The 16,480-nt window shown below is 39.7% G+C and overlaps 2 protein-coding genes across 2 annotated transcripts in view; one reads left to right on the forward strand and one right to left on the reverse strand.

The window, feature by feature from the left end:
* Nucleotides 1–442: 442 nt before the first annotated feature.
* Nucleotides 443–7,030, reverse strand: rnaset2 (ribonuclease T2). The gene is made up of 10 exons (XM_041937066.1): nt 7,023–7,030; nt 5,837–5,914; nt 5,677–5,731; nt 4,206–4,255; nt 3,982–4,039; nt 3,565–3,629; nt 2,549–2,662; nt 2,303–2,348; nt 2,090–2,164; nt 443–1,946 (listed from the first exon to the last, which is right to left on the reverse strand). Exons 2-10 carry the CDS (start codon nt 5,905–5,907, stop codon nt 1,752–1,754), a joined length of 729 nt encoding a protein of 242 aa, XP_041793000.1. The 5' UTR covers nt 5,908–5,914; nt 7,023–7,030; the 3' UTR covers nt 443–1,751.
* A 2,503-nt stretch (nt 7,031–9,533) lies between these two features.
* Nucleotides 9,534–16,480, forward strand: part of myom2b (myomesin 2b) — a 30,640-nt gene continuing 23,693 nt past the window's right edge. The window contains exons 1-5 of the mRNA XM_041954528.1: nt 9,534–9,613; nt 12,043–12,146; nt 15,021–15,078; nt 15,316–15,470; nt 15,603–15,689. Of these exons, the coding sequence (XP_041810462.1) occupies nt 12,064–12,146; nt 15,021–15,078; nt 15,316–15,470; nt 15,603–15,689 (383 nt within the window). The 5' untranslated portion in view covers nt 9,534–9,613; nt 12,043–12,063. The remainder of the gene's footprint in view (nt 9,614–12,042; nt 12,147–15,020; nt 15,079–15,315; nt 15,471–15,602; nt 15,690–16,480) is intronic.

Below are 16,480 nucleotides of genomic sequence, written 5' to 3' on the forward strand. Positions count from 1 at the left end.
AATAAGGTTTCAAGTTCTTCAGCCAGGATAATTCACCTCAAACGCTTAAACCATGATCCCCAAACTTGGAACGTCACTAAAAACAGAGCTCATACTACTGTTTTCATGTATTTGACAGGATTTGGACCACATTTAGAATATAGCTGGCATGTATTTTGAGGGCATTTTAGCACTATTGAATATGTAATCAGATGTGTTTAGTCAATCTGCGGTGGGAGGAGATTCGGGATTATGGACTGGTGTCTTTGTCCTGGTAGGATTATAGCTCTGTAAGGAGATCACAACATGAATATTCATGCACACTGAGTAGATCTGGACAGATAGAAAGAGAAGAGAGGCTCAAAAATAGTGTTATATCACACTCCATGCATAGACAGACATACAGACAGAGGATGTTGTTTAAAAGCATCCTGATCCCAGATGGTCCTTCTCTGTTTATTGGCTGACTTTCAGTTCCATAAATTAAAAATGTAAATAGGTAGACTTTAATCAATGTTGCGTGTTACATAATAACTCACTGATGACTAGAGGGCAGACTCACTACATATTGATTGTTTTATTGACATTGACAAAAGACAGAACAGTTGTTCATTTCAATCATTTCAGAAATCATTTGTCCACTGTGACAATGATGATTTACCAGCTTGAACTGAGGAATCTCAGCACAAAAACGCACCGCCGAAAACAGATTATTGCACACATTAGTGGGGAATTAAATAGTGTCTACCAAAATGTTTGTTACGTCCTTGAGAAACAAGCACTTTATCCGTACAGGCAGAAATACTGGTTCATGAGCTTGTGTGACATAGTGATACATCGTGTTTGGAGTGGTTCTGAGTTTTTGGGCCAATTAAAAATCAATTATGTATAAGAAACTGAATCATTTACTCTACATACCATTACACTATGTTTACTTTCTAGGCTATACATAATTTATAAAATACTGTTTAGCTCACGAATGTCACTAACAGTCCTCTTTAAGCAACATAGACACAGACCGAGCTAGGCCTGCAACATAACACTGAAAAATGGCCTATGTACTTGGCAAACATCAGAAGGCAGCTAATGAGAACAGCCACTCGTTTAGAATGTCTGACAGATGTGGATGTTGATGGAAACCAGCAGTGTTGGCTGCCCAAAAAACACAAAAATATGTAGTTACCTAATATGATTTCTGTAGTGATTTAATAATAAAGAACACCTGCTATTTTGATTGATTGGATTTACTTATGCTGCTGAAAAGACATATATGTAATAACTAAAAAATCAAATCACCCCCGCATAAAAAGAGAAGGCACACAAATGTGGTATAAAATCGTGACAGTCAATAACAACACAGGCACAGTAAACTGCCTGTCTGCCTAACCTGAAGTCACCACGATGCCCCCTGTTGAGCTGCAGATCAGATTCATCTGCTAGTAAGAGTCAGGAAGGGACCTAATTCCATTAAAGCACTAAGTAGTAGTAGAGTGTGGGTGTGTGTGTCCTGGTGTTTGCAAGATATAAAAAGAACAATGCCCTTAATGGTGACTTTTTCTAAGTAAAGAACATTTTCAGACTGCTCTGACTGTATGAGGCTACATTTGACATACATTATCATTAAAGCTATGATGTTCATTGTGAAGCCTGAACAGTTAGTGTGTGTGTGCATGCTACAGTTGACTGGTACACAAAGAGTACGGTTGTCCGTCTTTCTGTGTGTAAAGGTTTGGTTATAGTGTGTGTTGCATTTCTTTGCGCGTGTATGCGTTTTATGGAAGAGGTGGGTAGTACACTGGCATATCATGGTCACACACACTGAACCCAGAGGCCTTGTCAACAGCCATGGGATTGTCCCAGTCTCCCTTAGATGCGGTTTCCATGGTAAACTGTTTCTCACAGTCCAAGAGGGTGAAGTCAGGGCTGAAACAGATCTCAATCTGCCCCAAAATCTGGACATCAGCATTCTGTGAAAAACAGAAACATACAATTTCACCCAACTAGGTATCTGATACGCACACACACTCTCACACACATAAAAGAGAAGCATGACCATTGAAAACACAAACAGCAAGTTATCATTTCATTATTTCAATGGCATTTTTTATACCTTTGACGGATGGACGCACTGGATCTTAGGTTTGACGCCGTAGAAGTTCTCTATGACCCCTTCAATCTGTGAAAACTTCACATGGACACATTGGGAGCAGAGACAGAGCAGCAGTGAGAGGCACTCTCATGCCACAGATTATTTCTTACATAACACTAATATGTGAGATTTTTCATTTACCACAATTTGACGTTAAAATATAAATAAACCTACTGAGTAGTATTTGTCAGAAGGGGTGACGTCAAACTTCAGCAGGATGCTACAATAACAAACAAAGATTTCTATTTGAGGCTTTGGGTTTTTTTGTTTCCATGAACCAGACTGTGAACAGTCAACATGTGCAGGATTAACAGGAACATCAAGACAGACTAAGAACTAAAAAATGAGACACTGTTTCTGAGGACAGAGGTGCGTTTGCGTGCACGTGTTGGGGTGTGATTGTGTGAAATTGTGCTGTACCTGTTCAAATCCACTTTATGGTAAAGTTCCAGCGCCTTGCCGAAGTACTTATGTTGACTGTTCAGAGAAGCTGCTTTGGCTGCACATGTACCATGTTTGTGCCACTCATACTTCCTGTTGAAACAGACAAATAAGGTGTGACAGGTTTTACTGTTACCATGTACAAACTGAAGCTGGGAACACACACCATGATTATTATCATGTCAGTTTGCAGAGTGATGACTGATTTCAAGACCATGGAGCATCTCCGCTGGGAGGTCTTCATGAGTAGGCGAAACACAATATCTTGTATTGTGCTGGGGTTTGGGAACCAAATCTCTTGCCCCTTCACTAAGCCATGTCAGATCAATCACAATTGTATCTCTTTGCTTGATTGTTATTACTAGAATGTGGTGAAATCTAAATATGATCCTGTAGTTAAAACTGGTTAACAATTATTATGTGAGCACAGTGCGCTTAAACAACTGTTGACAACTATAAAAGTCAATGGATAAATGCACGACACCCCTCTAATAGTGCATTTCCATCTTTATCGAGTGACTAGATATACCATGAAAGGAAACAGGAAAGGAAAGAATATTGCTGAATATTGGTGTCAGAAAAAAACAGAAATATGTTATTGTAACCATGCAGAGGTTGAAGTTTGTGACTCTTAAGAAAATAAATCCACTCAGATACCTATGTACAAAAAGATATAGAAAAAAATTACTCCTAGTCTGAAATAAGGTAAGATGATCATATTGTCTTTAAGATCACAAACATTTAAAAGTGTACAGACATGTCATAGTGAAGCAAAGTACATTAACACTCATGACCATAATCAGCCCTATCAGATAACAGTACAGCACTTATTGACACTTGATGACATATTGACAACCAGACAAAAAATGCAGCAGCACGTAAGATGATCTGGTGGTAGTACCTTGCTGTAGCATATAAAACTAGAACACACCCACTAAAAAGAGTCACAGACAGACTGACAGGCAGAAAAAGCTGAAGAATTGATGATGTAATACCAGAATCCAGCAGACGAGGGGTTGAGAAGGTCAGGCCAACTCTTCCTCATGTCTGGAAGCAAATCCTGAAAACATGCACCCCAAAACAGATTTGTTTTATTCATTAGTGTACCATTTGTAGCAAATGAGAAGAAAAACATGACTTTCCCTTCCCACTCAGTAATGCCAGATTTTACTGTCTATATTGATTTTTTGTGCTTTAGATTAAAGGAGATTTTAATCGCACTACTCTGATGAATTCAGTACTATCTTGTTCTTCTTTCTCATTTTTATCCTGCCAGTTATTGTGATCGGTGTAAACCAGTGTCTGTTCATGTTCCCTCTCCACAGATTAAAATAACTACAGATTAACATGTCGCCGGAAGAAGATAAATGACATATGAGTTTCAAGACACACTCAGTCTAACTGTTTTGTACCTGTATTTGAGACGAGTTGAAATGCCATGATGAATTGCAGGCAACACCTTTATCTGGCCTGGAAAACAGACAGATTTACAATATTAGATATCTCACTTTCTCTGTGTCACTCACTTGCAGAGAGCAAAAATGAGGTAGTGAAAACAGGTATTACAGCCATTTGCAACGCTGACTGACAAAAGAACACACTCTTATCTAATTAAAAACCACACACACATACATACCACAATCCATGCAGTGTCCAGTAGCTAATGTTAGGATGACAGTGTTCCATCTGAAATTAAAAAAAAAAAGTATTGTTATCCCATCTGAACACATAAACCTAAAATGTAATTGTTATTGGCAATTAATATTGACAAATATTCATCTGATAGTGTCTCACTGAGCTGAAATCTGTCACAACAGCAATGAAGGTGCGAGATTAGGAAAAGGCTAAAATGCACACAAATGTATTGCATATTGTATTTTCCGTCAACAACCTAAAATAAAGTTCTTTGCTTTATTTTGAGGAATGTCACGGTTGAGTAAAAAGGAGAATTGCAGCAATGTTGTGATTTGCAGTTTAGGATCTATACTTTTATCTGCTCAGTCTTGAGTCTTGGAAATCAAAATTTCTTCTTCTTCTTCTGATACTTGAAACTTTTTCAGTCATTAAGCAAATGAGACCCAAAGCAAATACACAGCATAAACAGTTTTCACCCCAGACACTTTTCATACCAAGACCACAATGTTGGCAAACCAGACATTTGCTGCTAACACAAAGCCAGACACATGATACAAAACCACATGTCACTTGAAGGTTTGAACCATCAGAGAGGTTCTGAGGAAAGCAAAACAAGCAAGAAAAGTGAGGTCAAAAAGCACAAAGTAAGGCATGTATGTGTTGTGTCGAGACATATGGAATGATTATAATTGCATCCTCACAGAATGTTTCACAGACTGCTGCCCAATCAAACCAGATTGTTCACACACAGCCAGTCTTGTGACTCACAGACATCACATGATATATCAGTATTAAATGTTGACTCAGTGATAGAGTATACAGGTAACATTCATCTGCAATGTAAGAGGGCAATATTCTCTTAAAATGGCACACCATGTTATTAAAAAACTTAGTGTAACTGTTGGATAATTATTAGCTATCCACACTACCCTCAGTTTGTCACAACATATACTAGGCTAACTCTTAATCTAAACCTACAGTATGTGCAGAGTATCCAGGAAACAATCAGTGATTAATGTGTTTTGTCTCTGACATACAGAACCCATTTTAATCTACAGCTAACCTGCTTTGGTGCAGAGGTATATTCATCTTGGCTGGTGCAGGAATAGATTTAGCCAGACACAGAGATATAGAAATAAGGAAGGTTTTCCCTCTTTTCATTCTACAAATGAAGGAATAACAGAAGAATGTGGAAATGGAGTCAAATCTGGATGTAGTACAATTTGTCCTTTTTACACAGCAGATATTTTGACTTGTTATAGTAGGAAATAATATTCCAATAATCCAATAATTAATGATGGCTCTGTCCTATTCCAGAAGCTAAACGGAAATAATTAGTATTTTTTAATAAAACCTGTGCTTTTCCTGTGGTGATATATCAACTTGTGTTCTGTGAAAAAAACTGCATATTTAAAAAGTTCAAAATAAGAGAGAACTAATAAATAAATAATTAAAGGCAGGAAGAAACTCACACTACAGAAGGTGCTTGGCCAGTGGTGGGTCAGGATCAGTTTGGTCCACATGTGTCTGCAATAGGAGCGCGAGACATTTAAATGGAAAAGCAGAAGATAGCAGAGTTCATTAGTCCATCTACTATTACATTCATCTATACATTATTTTTGCTGCACTTACGGAGGTGAAATCACAAAGGCAGAGGACAGGGCTGCTGCCAGGCAGAGCAGAAGAGGAGAGCACAGCCTCATGTCTGACCTAAATAAAGATAACAGAATTGTACATTGACAGCTGCTTTTATCCAGAGCTCAGCATTGAACACCAGAATAATCCCAGGTTTCTGCAACACAACACTAAAACAACATCTACAGTGTAGAATTATCTAAAGTAAATAAATGAATGAGTTCATTAAAACAATAATAATTCATTTTTATGAAAGCATATATTACTAAAATTGCAGATGTTAGACTGGTTCAGTGAGCACTATGACTGACGTAGAGAAAAACAGGTAGTGGCTTCCCTTAGGAGAAGTGAGTGGTGATGTAAACCTCATGTGACAACTTAATTAGGCAATCAATGAAAACCTTTAACCCAGCATTCTGTCCCTCATATACACAACAACATAAACGCATTTGAAAGCTCATGCATGCACATAAATTACCTGGGCAAGTTTAGCAAACAGTATCCTAATTCCCATCAATTATGGGGGCAACAATAGCTCTAACGCCACAATAAATTAGCCAATTCTGAAAGTGACAAAAGTAATTATCACAGGGCAATTTATCTCAAATTGTGCTAAATTGTGCAGTTCTGTGCCATAAATCAGACTGGAACGACAACACCAAGAAAGTTCTGCATAACGTCACTTGCCACAAGCAGCAAAGCCAGCAACAAAGCTCAAGACGTCTTCACGTGACTTAAATCGGCTCGAAACTACTTCCTACAACCAACAGCGTAGAACCTGAGGGAGAAAATGATGTCTAGCAATAACATGGTAACATGCTCAGCTGAAACAGAACTTGTATATTTATGGGACAGTTTTTGATATACTTTTTCAATTAAAGAAGTATGTCCTGTAAAATCGATCGAGCGCATAAGGACTGAACTGTCACTTAAAAAGCAGGGACAACTGCGAAGTCAACAGTCGGGCACTAGAAATTAACGTTGTTCTGTATAGTAGCTAACATTAGCATAAACCAAAGCTACAGCACGTAATTAAAGTTGTAAAAACGTTAGCCAAGACAGCTAAACTAGCCAGCCTTTAGTGAGATAAACCCCTACAACAACAAGAAAGATTAAAACAGAACTTCAGTCTTAACCGAACAACCGTTGGCTTAAACAAGTGTAATGTTTAAAATGGTCTCACCAAATATATGTTGCCGTTAGCCGAACGCCGCTAACCACCTAACTAGGTTAGTCCATTACCCAGGATACAGTAGTAAGGAACAGTCTTGTTTATGTCCATACGTAGTTTACGTCCGACAGCCACTCCACTACCTGTCTGTCGGTTCAACCAATCATGAGCAGCGCAGTCGTCCTACGTCATCACGTAGGAGGATGAGTGGCTTCCTTTACCATCTGGAGCCCACCGGCTGCTCCCTCTCCTTATGCCGTGGAGTGAGGTCTCGCTCACGTAACAATGTTCAAACTTTCCTTTCAAGACAGCTTGTATGATAATGTAGAATGCAATTTTTATTATTAGTAGTACTAGTGTTAGTATTCTTCTTATTATAAATTGAAAATAAATAATTCATAGTTTGGTATGTATGTATTGTTTTAAAATAATTTTAATTGACTCTGAGTCCTAATAGAACAAAAACATCAGATATAATAGTAAAACACAGCCAGGGACCAGGTGACAGTATCATAAATATTTTAACTTTTGGTACTTTTAGTACATTTTGCTGATTATACTTGGATACTTTTACTTAAGAAACATACTTCCCTCACCACTGCCCACTGGAAAGGGCCAGTAGAATTTTGTGTAAAAATGTCTCATATCCTGGTCAGTGTAAATCCAAAATCAAAATAATGCTACTGTGTACTTGATGGCTACAGTTTATAGTACAGTTTTGTTTTGTTGGCAGAAATTGGTGTATTGAAAGAGTCTACATGTAGAAACAGTCCACTTAAGGTATTGCACTGCTGCCTTGTGTTTCTCCAAGACAAAGATTCAGTCAGACATTTCACCTTGTAAAGTGCTCTGCACTAACGATTCAAAATTTAAAGTTAATCGAACAGGCCTGACTTATTAAATATATGAAGCGCCCAGGGGTTCCTTTTAAATAATGACTCATTATAAGCCAATGTATAAAATTAAGCATGTCAGGAAACTAAAATGAAAGAATATTTCATCTTGCTGGGCCTCCAGGAACTGCAATGTCAAGAAGTGTTACCTAGAATAGTCAAATTTTCAGAATGTGGAAGAAGCAGAGTTGGATCATACAGCAAAGCTGTATATGTACGGTCAATCTTCAATGCTCTTTCTTCCTCTGTCAACTTCCTGAAAATTTAACTCCACCTCATTACCCTGGAGTTCTGGCTTCCCCACGTCTCGCTGTCAGCCGGCGGCATAATATACAACAGTTATCGCTGGTCTTTGGATACAGAGTGTACTACCACATGACCAACAGAGGGCTCTTTGCGACCACAGACAGACGTCAGTTCTGTTTCTACCACAGGCACATACATGCAGGACCACATGGAGAGGATGAGAAAATAAATATTACAACAGTGCAGAGAAGTACAATGATTCTCTGCCCATGTAAACACCGAAGATTTATTAAGGCATGATATACTGACTTTACTCCTGGTGACTCTCAGTTTAACTGCTCAACAAAATGTAAACTCACGCTTTCAATATACTTCATATTTATAATTAATTAAGATGTTTTCCATGCATTTATGACTTTGTTTAGAATTTAATCTTGCATGTCAAAAACTGTTACATGCAATTGGGTGGGTGATGGCACCTTTTGAGTCCTTTTTCTTGTGGAAGTCAGCCCCTGTAGGATTTTCCTTCTATATACTGCATCTATTTCTATTCTTGATTAGAAAACGACAATAACATCACCGCTGTTCACCTTTCTTTACTAGTGTTTATTAGTGTTAATATCCTTTTTGATTGCTTTCTCTCACACTCTTCTATCTATCTACATCACTCACACATCACACACTCCTCCCCAAGCCCCCATCCTGCCTCTCTCTCTCTCTCTCTCTCTCTCGTTCCATTTCCTCAAATGAAACTCCATGTTGTCCCATCACATAAATTCGCCTCAGATGCGAAATGCGTTTCACAGCTTCTCCACTGTGTCAGGAATAGTCTAGCTGTAACTGTAGCTAGTTTTATAAATAGGTCCTGGCCAAAGTTCAGCATGCGACACAGTGTCTCAAGATGTTTCTGAGTGCATATGGAGAAAGATCTTAGAGAGGAAGAAACTTCAGTACTGTCTAAAGTGCTGCTAGAATGCTTTAAATGTATATGTGAAACTGCAAATGAAACATTTAGTTTAAAACTGGTTGTCTGAATTTAAAGGTGCATGCTCTATAAGCTCTGAAATGCTGTCTAATATGTTTTATTATTCAAAATGTGCCATTGTGGTATCGAAGAAAGGGCAGGCTGTTTGTAGCTGTTTGTAGCACTGATGATTAACTGATGTTAATCATCAGTTGTAACATAACATGTCAGAAACCAGCAATTGGGCTAAAGTGGCTTCCACTAAAAACTGCAGAGAGCAAACTCTGCTCATCAAATAGTTGCCTGGTTCTAGTGGCCCCGAGTCTTGAAGGATACTGGTTATATATAGGCAGCTCTCTCTCCTTTTAAGGCCTCAGGGAGAGGCCTGTGGGGGTCGGTTGGAGACGGGTGGTGGTTTTGCTGGCCTGGTACTTGGTTTAGGCTGACTCCCTGTGGATTCAGGCTGACAACCAAAGTCGCTGCAAGGGAAATCTCAAGGGGTAAGAAAAACTACAATTTCATTCTCTTTCTGTTGCTGTCACCTCTGTATCCTCACCTGTTCAATTTACCTTGTTTCAAAGCCAAGTGCAACAGGTGGGAGCGGTGGGATGGAGGAATAGAGAGCAGATTTGGGTACGACCAAGGGATGTTGCATGGCCGCTGAAAACATTGAGTGATGAATGATAGGACATATGAATCACAAAGGATGTGCAGCTATTCATTTGGAATAAATGAGTTTACCACTGCTTTGAGGATACTGGCCATAATTACCCTGTTAGAGACAGGACAGATATAGAGCATGTTTCCCTGTGTGTTCATCATGGTAGGAGTCTAGTTGGTTAACTGGACCCTCACTGGACACTCAAATTTGGTTGTGACTGTTGCCTCAGTGTAGAAATTGCTGGTGTTCAGTCTGGGGACTCAGAATGTGTTGCCTCCAATTTAAATAAATAATAAAAAAAAATGTATAATGCAATGAGCCATTATTATTCCATTGTTCTACCACTGCCACTTGTTAGCACACAGCCAGTGTATCAGAATAGCAACAGTGTACGATCAAGCTTCAGAATTTTAGAGGTTTGTACGGTTATGGTTGGGAATATTGGAGGTTTACTGTTACAGACGGAGAGGCTCGAGTGTCACTTGGCAGGCATTTGTGCTGTTACAGTACAGACAGAGGCTATAGCACTGATGGGAAGAACTGGCCAAACACTAGAACACTGACTTGCCTACAGTAACCACTTGCCTCAGAGCAGTTGAGTTTAATGCTTAATTTCGTAGGAAGCATAGAGTCTTGTCAGGTCTGTTACTTTGATTTTGTGTGATCTGCTCTAGAGGGTGCAATAAACTTACTCACAAGCAACTTGGGTCATTTTAGTGGTCCAGCTCTGAGACACTGTTGGTGTGTGAAACCACAGAACACAGATTTTAAGGCCTTTTCTACTGCACAACCAGATGATTCAAGCAGGAATTTAAGCCATTATTGACTTTTGAGATCAGAGGTTAGATATCAGGGGTTTCATCTCATCTATCTGATCGACTGGCTGATTGATTGGCAGTTTGGGGGCATTACAAGCGAGTTAAGCCGGCTCTGTTGATAGGTGTGGTGACCCTGAAGCTGGGGCGAGTGTTTCAGAGATGTGGAGACCAGAATGTCTTTGCCAGAGCAGCACGTCTCAGTAGCTTTCAGGGAGAGGATGGGGAGGGACAGTCGCGTTATGTTTCAGATGACCTTATTTCTGGTCTCTGAGGACCGGGGTGACGTAAGGCAATTATGTTCCAACGCCGCTATGTGTGCATTATGTAAGACAAAGTTGTGCTCTTGCTTTTGATGTGTGTACTGTAAAACATGTCTGTCAGACAGATAGCTAACAAGAAAAAAAAAGTACAAATCAATGCAGTCTAAGTGAGATATTGCTGATGCCTCTCCTTGACTCTATTTGGTATAAATTAAAGTCAGTCTATTTAACTCCACGAAAGCAAGTAGATGCACTTTCACAAATGGTGGAACCTCTACAGAAAGCTTTTTTAAGTTGCTGAATTGTTTAGTTTTTTGTTTTTTTTTTGCGTGGAGGTTTATTTAGCCAAACAGCCGTGAGGTATCCAAATGTTTTTGATGGCACATTTGAAGAAACGTAGCTGTAAGTGATACCTGTGTCACCTTCTTTCATTCTTTCTCTTTCCTGTACCAGTGCTAATATCATCAGTGTTGGATTTGTGCCATGTTCAGTTTTGTTGCTAGTGCAGGTTATGGTATGTAAATAACAGAAACTTGCTATGATCGGAGCTCTATTTTGAAGAGCACACGCTCCTTTCATGTTTCCTTTAGTCTTATTTCATTTTTTGTCTTTAAAGTGGAAAATTCTCACATTTGGAGCTGTCAAATTGACGGACTATATTGGGTACAGCTGTACTGTCATATACATCACCGGTCCAACAATAGACCAAGTCCGTGCCTTTTCTTTATGTATGTGTGCACGTGTGTTGTGTTGCTGGTGTCTTTAAATCAATATAGTGTCACCTTGTCATCCCTGAAGCTGTCTGTGTCTGTGTGTGTGTGCGTGTGTGTGTGTGTGTGTTTGGGTATGTGACAGTGTTTCCAACTCCATGTTCCAAATTCCAGGAGAGCTTTTCTTTTTGCAGGCTGTGAGTCAGTCAACACAAGTATATTGTCCACTATTCTTACTGTGCATTGGTCATGAGCCCCAAACTCAAGAATATTAACCATCTCTTTCATCTCTTTACGTTTCATTTACCATCATGAGGCTACATCTAATTCCTGAAGTCCCTTTGACAGTCCTCTAGGGTTGGTAGCCCTTCTGTTTGTGTATGTCGGTGTCACTGTGTTGTTGGTCTGTCTTGTAAGTGACGATCTACTGTACTTTGTTACAATGTGAGTCTTTGTGTGTGTTTGTTGCTGGTCCAACAGGTCAGTATCTACAGTGTCACCATGTCAGTGTGGATCAAACGTGGGAATTACAACCATGAATACCACCATAAACAGAGCCAATATGTGGTTAAAGAATACAGCAGGTACATGTGCCATTCTAATGCTACCATTCGTACTTATAACTAAAACTTTAATCATATATACATTAACAGCAGTATTGTTGTAGCAATAAGCCTTGTCTTTCCTAACTCTGCCAATTTTGCTATATGAGCTAAATATAGCAAAAATAACTGAGTTTAAAACCCCAGACTAGATTAAAAAAGAAAGGCTAAACTGGTTTACATTAAGCTAACACTAAGACCAAACTAACCCCAAGTTAAACTTTCACAACGGATGTCCTAAGCTGATTCCAGAAATCCATATCTGGGCCAATTTTGTCGTTTTTCACTTGATCATTATTGGCTACAAACCAAATCCCAACCAAATCGGACACTTCCTGCCTCCTTTTAGCCCACTGTGCTCTGTTGAAACGCTGAAACCTACTTGCAATGCATAGCAGTGCGAGTGAGTGAACTGCACAGTTTTAATGATGGTCCCACATATTGCGAGCACACACCAGTGAGCAGGTCGAGGAAGACTGTGAAGACTGGATTTGCATTTCAATTTTTATATTTTTCTCATGCTTCAGAGAAGCTGTTCAAACTTTTAAGCAGCAAAAGTCTGGCACCAACACCTTTTCCTCAGATACAATACAAATCACCACTGGACGGTTTTGATGCAGAGTGACATGTATGACTTATATTAATATGACCATAGGCATCTCTGGAAAGCTGTATTATAAAATAGCAAATATTCCGTTTTGGAAAAACAGGATTTTTTAGGATCAAGTTAAAAACAACAGTTTTCACTGTTACAAACAGTGTCAGTTCTAGATAGTGCAACACCATGGGGGAAAATCTCTTGCTAACAAACTAAGCAGCTGTTACAGTGTTTATGTATGTGTTTGTTTGTTTGTGTTATTTAAGAGGAGTACCAGAAGGTATTCTGGCCGTGTGTTTCCTGTCTATACTTCCCACTTAAAAAATCTTATTCTTGCTGCTGCTCACTTTTTCTTGCTTCTTTTTTTATTTTGCTAATAAGCAGCTTTACTCATGTAGTGATTGTGCTCATATTGAGCTGGCCTCTCTAACAGATTTCCTCTCTTTGTGTGTGTAATGTGCCCTCAGCACGACTGCCTGACTTGCTGATGAAATACAAGTTAACTATACAATGCTGAAAACTATCCTCTACAGGGCAGCACACGGAAATTTGCATGCTACTTGGTTCGCCAATTAGGACGAACCCACAAATCCCACAGGCTGTGTAAATGGTCATCATACCCCCACCTGGCATCCACCTGCAACACAAAGACATTTCGGTCAAGGACGGCCTCATCTTCCTCTCTTAATATGCAACACAGCCCCCTCCTGCCTTGGTGTCAGTGTCACAGTGGTCCCTACACCAACTGCTTCGGCCGTCACTGGCAGCTTGTCAGGATGGCCCTCACTTCTGGACTGCGGGGCACTCCCCTCTATTTTCCAGTGGCAGTGGTGGGACTACTTCTGTCCTGGAGGCTTCCTGGACAACAGCGATGATAGACACAGACTCACAGCAGCTGGTTAATTCTCTGCTGTTGACAATCGCCAGCACTCAGGCAACAGGCCAGCTCTGGGGCAGCCTCTCATGGATTAGGTCTTCAGGGGCATAGTCTGCTGAATATGGGATTTAACTATGTGCAAAAAGAGAAACAGGAAGGGACTTGTGATTTATCATTGTTAGTAACAATGGTGCATTACAAGAATGGCAAAAAAAGTTGCTCTTACAGATTATAAAGGCAGGTCATAGGTATTTTTAAGTTAAATATTTATATTTGAGATACTGTAAGCCTGAGCTTGTTTTTCATGCCCAATGGTGCACAGACAGACAATAATAACTACATCTAAAGCTTATGATGCTGCTGCATCAGAAACTTAAGGTAGCTCTGTGGTGCAAACCCTCCAGAGGGCAAAAGCTCAGATGACCAGGTGAGATCCAATACGCCCTGTAACAAAAACTTCTCTCTGTGGTGCTTAGCCTCTCTAATGTGAACCTTGCGAGCCCACTTTTCCTTGTTGTCACATCTTTCCCCTTCATGCAGAGGTCACTGGTGAGTGTGTGTTGATAACCTGCTGTGTAAGGTCAGGCTCAGTCAGAGAGGCTTTATTTTTCTGTCCCCACTATGGAGATGTTTGGAAGTGTGCTGCATTCTTTGCATAAATCGGGTGTACACCCTTTATGTTGGTGTCATGGCAAGGGGGACCTCACTCCTTTAAGTATTAAATGCTTGTCAGAGGGGAAAAAACGTGTCTAAAAAATAACAAATCTAATTAAAAATCCTAATGCAGGAACAACCTTAACTTGTCACAGTACCACTTCTTCAGTCTTTATGAATGCCTGGTTGAGGTACAGCAGCCATTGTTCCAGCAGGTACTAGGTGGGATTGGTGGATCAATACTGATTGACCTTACTGATAATTTCACATTCCAGTGAACCACTCAGAGAAATGTGAGCTAACCTGCAGAGCTTCCTAGAGGCCCCAATTATTATTGCTCGTAGAACCAGGGTTGTAATGTATAACCTTCATTTCTTACTCTTTCAATTAAAAATGTAATCATGGTATATTAAAAACAGCAGGAAACAATGCAGAGTTAGATGTCGAACCCTGGCTACACACTGTTGCACATATCTGAGGCACATAAAAAACTAGCACACAGCACAATGCACAAGCTACTTTGGAGGCTTGGAAGGGTCCTGATTACCTGAACAGTCAATAAGCACCAAACACCCTCAACATCACAAGGTATTTTCCACACACAGGATATAACTAGGAACATGTTCCAAAATCACAAATATTTTTAAGAATTTACTGATTTCTCAGCCTGTGGAAAACCTTGTTTCCTGTTTTCTGTTAGTGAAACTGACTCAGTGTTTGTCTTTAGCTCTGAGGCGATGGAGGAAAGATATGAGTACAAAACACATGCTCGCATCCAGGACGTGGTAAGAATCTGTGAAGCTTCTCTATTCAGCTTTGCATATAAACATTAGATGAAAATTGTGTGTAATTATCCGCATCTGAGCTCATATTGATGCAATGGCAGTTGAAGCACTTTGTTCTAAAAATGTCCATGTCAATGCCAATATGTTATAATATGCTATAATAACAGGGTATTAGTGTAATATTGAGAAGTGTGGGAGTAAGAAGTGCATTTTATTTTATTCTGTTTTCTTGTCCAGGTAAGGATGAAGGTGTTGGACAAATATGTGCGTGAGGGGCCTATGATCAGGGGACCAAAGTTCTTGGCCAGACTTAGATCCCACACTGTGTTTGAAAACACTCCAGTCAAACTCTTCTGCACTGTTGAGGGCTTCCCCATGCCTGTTGTAAAATGGTGAGTAAGAACTAAAAACTTGTTTTCTTTTGACATGGCAATCTAATATGGAAACTGACGAAATCGATTAATTAGTCCATTGAGTTTCCACATATCTTGATGGTGGTGAGTTGTAATTTTCCTACATTTTAGGTATAGAGATGGTGTGATCCTGGACGAGTCCTCTGGAAGGTACCTGGTTGAATCTAAAGGTGGAATCCATTCTCTGGAGATCCCAAGGTATAGCAAGTCAAAAAAGTATTTAACGGAAAACCTGCATTATAAAATGCAGATATCTATCAAATGAAAGATGCTATTGAGCTGCATTAAGCAGATCTGTCGTTTTTGATGCTTGACCCATTGTAAGGACTTTTTTTTAGTATTCCAGCTTTATGTAAGTGCAACATTAAATCACTGGACTAACCCTTAATTATAGCTTGATTTCAGCTGGACCTGCGGAAGCTTCAAGGGAACATGATACAGCACAGTGCACTATCAAAGCTAGTGCTGCACCAATGAAAGAGAATAGATGTATATGTCTAAATATATAAAACAGGTTTATCAAACGGTTAATATAGTAGGAAATGTATTTAATATGGTTATTAAGTTTGAAGGGTACAAATAACTGTCCATTTACTGGGTTTGTAGTTCATGACTAGCTGTGACACATAACTATTCATGACAGCTGCTCAGTTGGGCCAGTGGCCAACATCTATCCCAAGACTATGCCATGAACCATCAGAAAATCTGTCTCATCAGTCTCATCAGGATCGCCACACAAATTCAGAGTGGAGTAATATGGACAGAGTCAGCTGACTGACTTTGCGGGTAGGCTGTGTGGTTACAGATGGGGGGAGGGGGCATATACTGCTCTCCCTCCAGTCTTAGGAAGCTCAGCTGTTCCACTGCTGACCTCAGTGCTACGTGATACTCCAGGATTCTTTAAGTCATCAGTCTCTCCTTGGATCCAGTCACCTTTATCTCCGTCTGTCTGTTACTTACAAACAGATCAGCCAGTAGCCATTACTCCT

This window comes from Chelmon rostratus, chromosome 1, assembly GCF_017976325.1.
Source record: "Chelmon rostratus isolate fCheRos1 chromosome 1, fCheRos1.pri, whole genome shotgun sequence".
Taxonomy (NCBI): Eukaryota; Metazoa; Chordata; class Actinopteri; order Chaetodontiformes; family Chaetodontidae; genus Chelmon; species Chelmon rostratus.